Source organism: Nanorana parkeri, unplaced genomic scaffold (assembly GCF_000935625.1).
Source record: "Nanorana parkeri isolate BGI_ZX_2015 unplaced genomic scaffold, ASM93562v1 scaffold490, whole genome shotgun sequence".
NCBI classification, from domain to species: domain Eukaryota; kingdom Metazoa; phylum Chordata; class Amphibia; order Anura; family Dicroglossidae; genus Nanorana; species Nanorana parkeri.
Genome location: NW_017306758.1, coordinates 1,125,025 through 1,135,150, shown reverse-complemented (window position 1 = coordinate 1,135,150; position 10,126 = coordinate 1,125,025). Strand labels below are relative to the sequence as shown.

The 10,126-nt window shown below is 40.8% G+C and overlaps 1 protein-coding gene across 1 annotated transcript in view; it reads right to left on the bottom strand.

The window, feature by feature from the left end:
- Positions 1–2,223: 2,223 nt before the first annotated feature.
- The window catches only part of LOC108790641 (NAD(P)H dehydrogenase [quinone] 1-like), a 16,416-nt gene continuing 8,513 nt past the window's right edge, over positions 2,224–10,126 (bottom strand). Inside the window, exons 3-6 of the mRNA XM_018560948.1 lie at positions 9,759–9,889; positions 7,386–7,499; positions 5,021–5,122; positions 2,224–2,551 (exon numbers count right to left, since the gene is read on the bottom strand). Coding sequence (XP_018416450.1) covers positions 2,240–2,551; positions 5,021–5,122; positions 7,386–7,499; positions 9,759–9,889 — 659 coding nt within the window. The 3' untranslated portion in view covers positions 2,224–2,239. The remainder of the gene's footprint in view (positions 2,552–5,020; positions 5,123–7,385; positions 7,500–9,758; positions 9,890–10,126) is intronic.

Genomic DNA, 10,126 nt, shown 5'->3' with positions numbered 1-10,126 from the left:
AGCCTTGCGAAGGCAATCACTTTCATCAGGCTGCAAATTTTATGAAAGATTTAACGCAAAAATTGGTAGTAGCCCGTTACAGGCTGGGAAACATTTGGCACGTTGACCATAACTGGATTTTTTGGTCATGAAAAATGTCTCCTTCGACAGAGGCGGGAAAGCAGGGAAATCCACCCATGTTCTGGCGCCTCTTTAGCCGTCCGGAGAGTGGGGGGCATCCAGCCAGACGCAACCGACTTGGTAGTAGCCCGTTCCTGGCTGGGAAACATTTGGCACATTGACCATAATTAAATTTTTTGGTCATGAAAAATGTCTCCGTCGACAGAGGCGGGAATGCAGGCAATTCCACCGATGTTCTGGCGCCTCTTTTGCCGTCCGGAGAGTGGGGGCATCAAGCCAGACGCAACCGACTTGGTAGTAGCCAGTTCCGGGCTGGGAAACATTTTGCACGTTGACCATAATTAAATTTTTTGGTCATGAAAAATTTCTCCTTCGACAGAGGCGGGAATGCAGGCAATTCCACCGATGTTATGGCGCCTCTTTCGCCGTCCGGAGAGTGGGACATAAAGCAAGAAACCACCAACTTGATATGAGCCGTTACGGGCTGGAAAAAATTTGGCACGTTGACCATAATGTTTTTTTATGATAAAAAATGTCTGCTTCCACGGAGGCAGGAATGCAGGACAGGCCACCGGTGTTACCGGGCCTATTTCAGCATCCGAAGAGTACCATCACACAGTGAGGGCAGCAAATAGGGTAACACAAACTTTGGTGTTTAGGGTTTGAAAAATTTGGCACATTGACCACCGTTTTTTTTTTAAAAGTTGTTTGGATGATTTTTATACACTGATGGGAGGGACAGGGAGCCACAAAGAACAAATACATATTTGTTTTTTAATTTATACATTTTCAAACTTGGACACTAAACAAATGAGAAATTTGAGGTGATTTTAATTGATGTCCAGAGTGAGGGATGGGTACCCCAGCTTGGTCAAGTTGACCTTTAAAAAGGCCAACTGCTCCATTATTATGTGATTGGTTAGAAAGTAGTCACATGGTTAAGTGCGTTTATTTCCGTTCGTTCGACCGCACGTTCGCATTCGGATCGGATTCTTTTCGGATTTCGTTTTCTAATCGGCTGAAATTGATCCGAATCCGAAATTACAGGTCAAAATCCGAAATTCGGATCCGAAAGTTCGGATTCGGAGGTTTCGTTTCAGATTCGGAAACGGGAATTTCGGAGATTCGGATGATCGGAATCTACGAATTTCCGAAAATTTGTCCGAATTTCGATTCGGAACGAAACGAATCGCACACGTCTACTGAGCAGTGTGGTTTCTTCTACTGACCCCTAATCACTGTAGGAAACAGTAGTGAGCTAGGGGTCGGCAAGAGGAGCGTGAAGCAAATGGTTCAGCCAACAGGTATGTATAAAGCTGTTTTCTTCACAGGTGCGCTTATACTTTTGCTTTGGCCCTTAAATAGTCTTTTTAAAGTGACCTATACCATTCATTTTGTCATCCTATCTAACAGTACCTGTGCATGGAGACTGTTGTAAGCTTTTTATTGCTCCTCTTTCATATCACAAGACTCTAGTAATCCATAGATAGGTGCTGGGAAAACTCTTTGTAAAAAAAAAACTCAGAACTGCAATCACAAGTCCATCGAGTTCTATTGGTTGAACTTCATAGACTTGAGTCTTTTTTCAACCTGACTAACTATGCAATGTCCTTGTACAGAAAGTGTGCCCAGATACAGTGACATTCTCCCTCCCTATGGCTGCAAATATTTTTTTTATTGGCTGACGTCTAATTGAGATCTGTTGCTCTGCTCTCAGCAATACGACCAAATGCAGCACTATACCAGTTGCACTCCAACTTTCCTTATGGTGAAGTTTCCCTTTTTACCAGAGTGATTTAGTAAAACATTGGAAAAAAGTGTAATATTAATATAAAACATTTTAATGTTGAGTTATTCATTTAAAAAAAAGTTTTAATGCATTCTTCAAAGGGTGTTAAATCTATAAATAAAGATACAATAAGGTATTGACACTTAAAAATGTCTGACAACTTGCATTGGAATCACCAAAAGGAAAAACAGATTGGTTGCTGTTGACTAAAGAACTGTCCTCCATTCAGACACTCATAACTGAAGTGCATGACCACAGCTTTGTACTGTCACCCTAGTCCCACTGGTGGCACAGTACTGAGCCTCCCATGTGGGCCACAATACAGTCTTTTCACAGCCTGTTGCCTTCTGCTTTCAGCTGGCTGTCAGGCAGTAGAGGCTTGCCCAGGTTCTGACCCACTGTTGGAGCATACTTGGATGCAGCCAGGGCTTCTTCCACCTCTTTCTTCAGTACAAATCCACCAGAATAGCCTTCAAAGTCTTGAATTGGGAGAAATTTGATGGGCTTTTCATCCCAGATAGCCTCCAGTCGCTTCTCCCAGTTCTTCAGTATCTCAACACGGGCCTCCTGGGGAAGGTGAGCCACGGCGTACGACAGTTGTGGCTCCAAGACTTGAAAGCCGCAGAAATTCAGAATGCCGTTCTGCAGACAGAGATATTATGATGAGTTATAGTCATAACTCGCCGGTCATGCAGGTGGGATGCAATAAGAGGGTCCCTTATGTTTGACCTGCTGTGCAGAACAGTAACCAGATGGAGCTCAACAAAAAGACCATTTCAAAGCTTCTGCCTTTTCATCAAGATAGGTAGAGTGGTACATTGTATTGCTATAAAAAAAATTCAAATAAAGTAAAAATAACTACCACTACCCTGATGAAGAGGCAGATGATGTCATTTTTTTGGAGCTTCCGCCCAGTCATCATTCTCTATGTTGTCTACTATTTCTTGTTGGCCACAACTAGGTTGAGCCAACACACATTCACCATTTTTAAAATATTTAACTACTCATTATTAACAACAACATGCTAATGTAATAAAAAACGGGATCTATTTATCATTGTTTTTACCCAAGATTCACCCATTTTTCTAATGGAATCTTATGGGGAACATGGCTGAACCTTGAATAAAATTGAATTGAATCAATTTTGGGGGAAAACATTGATAAATAGACTCATAACAAGGTTTTGCTTTCTTTGTTATAATAGATCACAAAGAAATGCACAACACAGCTCATCCCTAGTGGTTATGTTTTTGTTTAAAGTAATTTGAATAATGTATCAATGTGAAAACTTTTGTTTTGGATAGAGTAGGGAAGGGCTCGAGCCCTTGTCAGGTTTTTACTGTCATCTGTGCCCCTATTGGGGACACATCCAATGTAGACTTGGGCAGGGTTAGATGTTCTGACAATGTCTTTATTGCTGTCTGTGTTTCACTTTAACTGCCCTCTGTTTCTCATACGGATGTCACAAGGACAGGAAGTAACAGAAAATCACATCAATATGGTCATAGGCAGAAATAAAAACTTGACACAATTTTAGCTCCATCCCATTTTATCCAAAGCTAAAAAACAAATCTGACTGGATTTACTGCCTGGCCACACTATTGCACTGCTTTACACTTGTTGGTGCCAGTTATTCTGAAGGTATCCCAATGTACCATGCCGGCTGACTAAAGTGCACAACCTTCCGTTGAACTACTAAGAATGCTACATGCATCCTTGTTTTTAGTCTGTTTTGGTGAATTAGGCAACCTATTCAAATGAATGGGTCGTTTTAATGCAACACATGTTTCAATGTGTGTGCACTAACATAGCCCAATAGTGTGAATGGGCTCCTAAGGCTTTCAATTTTGCGGTCTCTTTATGTCATTCCTATGAGTTACAGAGTTTTAGACAAAGCAAACTAGATTCAAGTAGTGGACTATCGCAGACATTTTTAAATTAAATTAGAAAGGAAAGCTATAGTGTTTGTGGGTCTATTTTAGGATCTTATTTTACTATAATTGCACATTGGCTTCACAAGTTTGCAAAAGTCTTCCAAGGGAGATTTAAGATATTCAAGTTGCAGATATATTTTACATTGGAATTGCTTTTTAAGTGGTGAAGTTTAGCAATTACATTTCCTAAAAAACCTTCAGTTTCAGTAATTTTCTATCCAGCCGGAAAATCATTTTGATTTACATATCTGATTTTTTGCGCCTAGCATATTGAGATTTTCCATTCTTCTGTATCTTGGTTAAATTGTCTGAAGCAGACCACAGGCTTTATTGTGTCGCCCACCCCCGAATTAACGGTCACCTCTCTGGGCATTGATAACATTCCACCTCAATTTCGAATGATAGTTTCTCACATTCTGTTGGCACCTAGGCTGACCATAGTGCGCCATTGGAAAAGCTTAGTTTCTCCAAATTTGTCTGGGACTGTTGCCATAGTTAATCTAAATTACCAACATGAAAGCATTGTATCATTTCGGGATGGTTCTATGAAGAGATTTTATGATGCCTGGTCCTACTGGAAACCTTAACCTGGCTTTTGAATTTCAGCCTAATGGTTGTATTGTATTGCATTTGTATTTTTTACTTGGCTTTTTCTCCTTTTCTTTCCCTAGTCTTTCTCTTTTTTCTTTCTCCCTCCCCTTCCGTGTTCTGTTACTCTCTTCATGGGTGTGTATACACGAGGTATCAGAATATAAGTACCAAGATTGCCTTTATGCCACATTGCTTGTATGCTCACAATATGTGATCACCCTAATTGTACTGTTATTTCTTTGCAAAAACCTTTCTTAATAAAAAACTTATTGAAAGAAAAAAAAATTGTCTGAAGGAAAGAAAAAAACAATACAAAATCTTCTCAAGACTCATATCAGCCAGCAAAAAAAATAAAAAAATCTACACTGTTTTTGCAATCTTAAAAACAGAGGGGTATGGGGCACTGCTCTGTGTATAGCCGCATGAACCTGTACAGGTACTATTGCAAACTGTCAGCCTCTTACTGGGATTTCATCAGCTACAAAACCCATCTCATTCACATGTGTCAATAACTATCTCTGGACAGGATGGGACAGCAGGAAGGGTTATTATGCTTACTTTTAACATGACAAATATAATACTGTACCTGCATTGGCCACAGATTGACATTTATGTCTCCGCCCAACCCCGAAGGTGAGGTCATTGATGATGGGGCACCAGTTGTGATAGAAAGAAGAGCTTTCTTATTCTGTAATGAATATGTGAAAAAAAAATAAAACTTGGAATAATTCTACATTCACTATTCCCTGTTATACTTTCAAGGGGTCATATTACATCAAATAAAACATGAAGCTTCCATTCTTATTAGTTGCGTTGCATTGCCCGGGTCCTTTTATTTGTGTGAACATGACTAGATCTAAAGCTAGCCATATATCACCATATTAAGGGTCTGTTAACTCTATGGTGCTGCTCTAATTGTGTGGGATCTATGAGTTTAGAGCATGGGATTCACTCTCAATGGAGCCTCAATGCTCCTTCCCGCAGGCTGGCATTGCATGCACTGCAATAACATGCATTTCAGTGTGGTGAAAAAAGTAATGCATGCACTACTTTTTATCACTGCATGGCAAGTACCATGCACTGGGGTGCCATTGAGAATGAATGGTAATTTAAAGTACCAGTGCATGATACTGTCCGCTATGCAATAGTGTGCACTGTGCGATACTGTGTGCAACATGCACTAAGCATTTAGCGCAATTCTATTATGTCAATGGTCCCATGTAACCTGCAAGGCGGGTTTAAGTCTGAGAGGACCTGCTTTAAGGATATATCCAGGCATTACCCCACTTTAACCCTACACCTCACGCTCTCCCTCTAAGGCCCCGTTCACACCTTTTTGTAGCGCGTTCCTACGCTCTGCAAAATGCTCAAACACCGAAATCCCATTATTTCCTATGGGTATGGTTCACACCTGGGCGTATTACAGGCCGTATGAACGCGCTACAAAACGCCCTACGCCCAAAGAAGTACAGGAGCTTCTTTGGGGCGTTTTTGCCTCGCGTATCCATTGGGATACAGCCAGGTAGCCCTCGGAAATGCGCGTTTGTCTTTTGTTTTTACTGCGAATCGCGGTAAAAACACGCGGTACAAAACGCGCAACAAACGCGCATATTCGATATGCCTAGGTGTGAACCCAATACAAAACACAAAAATTCCCCAGCCCCAACCTGCCAGCCAGCCTGCAACCAAACAAGTAGCCCTGTCAACAGTATGCGTTAAAATCAGAGGTTTTAGTTGCACAAACTTTTGGCCAAAAATATGTAGAAGCCACACTGCCGCGCCAAGGCACCTCTGCAAAGTGTGGTCCTAACTCTATGTATCTGAGTCTCCAAGTGTGAGCATATTAATGAAGTCGATAGATTGCATGCAGGTGTACCTGGAGGTAGCCTACTCCTCCTAATAAGGTGCAGGGACTATTAGGTGTGAACCCAGCCTAAAGCATGTCCAAACATGATTTATTTATGTTTTATTGCTCCCTGCAACATTACTAGTATATTGAAGGAGCAGCCACTGGGATCTCAGTTCCTACTAAGGTAGGCACGCCCATAGAACTACATCTCCCAAAAGCCTTTTCCCTACACACAGTGTGCGGCAGGCTTTTGGGAGTCATGGCAGCAGCATTTATTAGCTGAGAAAGAAATCAAAGTATTCATGTGGAGTGGGCAAGAGAAGTATAGGTGGAGTTCTGTAGTCCAACAGGCAGTGCTGACAACACTAGCTGGGATTTCAGTGCAGAAGAGGCGCTGTGTTCTCAGCCCCAACAGGAAGTTAGGAGCTCATTGAATTTCTGACAGATCAACAAGTAGTGTTCTGCACTTGCAGCATTAATAAGGCAATGGCATAAAACATGGGTAAATGTGCATATATTGCCAAGATGTACCGAATCCACCATATACTGCACCAAGACATAGATGTCCTTATGCATATCCAGATATGATTGACTTGTATGCAATGCACTTTTGTAACTAATCTGGGGATCTGGAGACCCTTTTGGTTCCCTATTCATAAGGTAGGAGCGCCGTTGCCAAACCCACCCACTGCAGGCTGTAATAAACAAGAAAACTTAACGGATAAAAGTGTTAGCATTAAAGTGTATGTCTGAGCAGAAAAATAGTGTCTCTGATTTTTTTTTTTTTTTAAGCATAACACAAGGAAACCCTTTGAATCGCCATAGTGTGTAAGACAGCCAACTGTGTGTACACTTAATATCAGTTGATACTCTTACATGTCGACTGCACTTGTTTTCTTGTGATCTTCTATTGGGACTCATATTGGTGAGTTGAGAAATTTGACAGCCTCAGAAAATTAGCTTACAGATGGTATCTAGGAGTTTGGACATGAACAAAGTGGAATGCGGCAGATTGATGCAACATGGCATTGCCTAAATACAAAGCTGACGCCTCGGAGGGGTACGCTGTATGCATTGCAGGGTAGTTTGCAATTCTTCTTACCTTGAATAGTCCTTCAGAATACATAGTCTGAAAAGTGTAGGCAAAACCCAGTGTGAACACTCGCTCGACCCATCCTTTCATTATGGAGGGCATCCCAAACCAGTACAGGGGAAACTGCAACATATAACATGCTTCTATTATTATTGACCTTTATTTAATGAGAATCAATATATTACATCTCTTAATAAATGGATAAAAATGACACGCCTCAAGAGACAAAAGTGGTCAACCCTCAAACAATCTAAGAGGTGGGTAGTATTGGGTATATGGTTCTGTGGCTGCACACTAATATTTAATTGGCAGCCTCACTAACCAACAGTAATGTGCATGAAGCTGGAGAGGGTGGACTAAGAGCAGTGACCATAGATGTTGGTCTGTAAGGGCTTGTTTAAACCATGAATGGACCAGATTTGGAAGTGTTTTTGCAAATGAGCTGCATTGTGTTTTTGATGCGTTCCGGTGCGTTTTTTAAATTGATTTTTAGCTTAAAATTGGCTTTTCGGTGCAGTCCAGTGTATTTGCATGCGTTTACATGTGTTCTAGACCAGAAAAAATAGTGCATGCAGCATTTATTTTATCCGCACTGGAACAGATTGTACTGGGATGAAAAGAGTCCAGAAATACATAGGAATACATTGGGATGCATTTCAGGTGCGGACAAAAAACACTCTGGTCTGGACATGGTGCGAACAAGCCCTACAAGCATCACAGAACAGCTTAGATTGGTTTCTAAGGGGAGGGGGGGGGTCAAGAACATTCCACCTGCCTCTTACAGCAAAAGATTGGAACATCAATTTTTGTCAAACTGGGTGGTGCAAAAGGGCACCCATGGATAAACATTTTTGGCCAATTCAGCAAGTATTGACCCAAATTCAATACCCGCATTGCCAGCTTTATTAAGGCATCCCGCCTGCCTGCTGTTCTGGGTAAATAAAGTTGGCCACAATCTGTACAATCTCTGTATAATCTTCTCTTAAATCAACTAACAATTATACAGTATGAGGGCGTATCTAAATAATCCATTAAATTAACATCCAATCAGATAGACCCTCATAATACAAGGCTAGCCATACACTGGGAAACTCTAGATTCCCTCTTCTGCTGCTGTTAGAATACAAATAGTGACTGCAACTGTTTGGCTGCAGTCACTATTGGTCAAGATTTTTCAGACCTGTTGCTTTGACAACAGTTGATTGAAAAATTGGCTTTTGTTGAACAGGGAAGGGGGGTGGAGGGGTCCGGACGGGGATACATACTGGTAGAATTTCAGCCAAGTCATCAGGACTTGCCCGAAATGTGTCCAACTTAAAGGAGATCTACAATTATATTGTGTGTGGCCAGCTGTAACCTTTATAGCTTTTTCCCCTTACAGGTTCCATTTAAGGTAGATAATCCAGCTCCTAATGATAGCTGTGTGCTTAACTTAAGTAAACGTATTGCAATTAGATTGTTTCTATTGCTACTTAAAAGGCCAACTGGAATGTTATGTAGAAATAGTCCACAACAGCCATTGGCCCTAACTCATATACTAAATACAAGGACTGTCTAGCTGTCTAGGACCTTATAGCACTGGTGTCATGTCTCCTCTGTTTGGCCATTCACAAAATGTAGCCTGTGATGAAGCTGCAGCCGTGCCTATTGTGAATGGCTGTAGATGACAATGGAGAAACGACACCAATGCTGGTCTCAACTAAAGATTTGTATCAATAAAATTATACAAATAAATAAAAATGATGGTGTCTGTGCTTTAATCTGTCAGTAAGCGCTTAGAGAACACGTCTTCTCACTGGAGACCAGTCCAATAAGAGAAGTATGGCTTCAGAAATTACCTCAATGAGTCACTATTGAATCCCCTTTCTCTTGTCCAACTCAAGTTTGTGAGTTTTAACTGAACAGCCCTTTGGTGGGTTTTGTTAGAATGGTTTTTTACTTGATAGTGCCAAGATGGGGATTTATTAAAACTTTTGCTTTAAAATAAATCAACTGCCAAAAAACATTTTTGTTTTGGATAGAGTGGACAATGACTTAAACCCCTTTCTTCTGTTTTCTTTCTTCCTGTGTCCCTTTATGGAGATATCCATTCACTTACTGTCTCAAAAACATAACAGGAAGTGAGAGGAAATCTATTCCAAGTGAGGGAAAATCCCCTCGTAGACAGTTGTCCTTAGAACAAGGTTTCTCATCTATTCTTGTTTAGGTGACAAATGTGACATTTTGGATTATTCATCACTTTCTGTCCAATGACAATGGTCAACAGGACAAATAAGAAGGTGAATCTTCTCAACAGCGGCAAAGGCAAGGATAAAAACCTGACAGGGGTCCTACATTTTCCTACTCCTTTGTTAGACTGTACATATACTTTAACAAACATACCTGAAATATAATAAGGTCGGCTTTTTCAACCTTCTTCTGTTCTTCAACAATGTCTTTGGAAAGGCGTCCTTCCTTCCATGCTTCCAAAGACTCTGCTCCGTATTTGAAATGATTTGGATCCTTAGGTTTACCTGAGGAAAAGAATGAAAAGGTTACAATTCGGTCCATAAGACCAGCACAAAGCCTACAAACATTGATACTTTATCCTTATAACACTTCCCTCTTCTATCCACTCCTAGACATTTGTGGCTACATTCAGTCGGAGAACACAGTTGTCATGCTCAGCCTTTTCTTCCCATCAGCATTAATTCAAATTTAATAAATATTTATTTTCTTAAAGTATACCTAGTTTTATTCAAGCCCCCCCC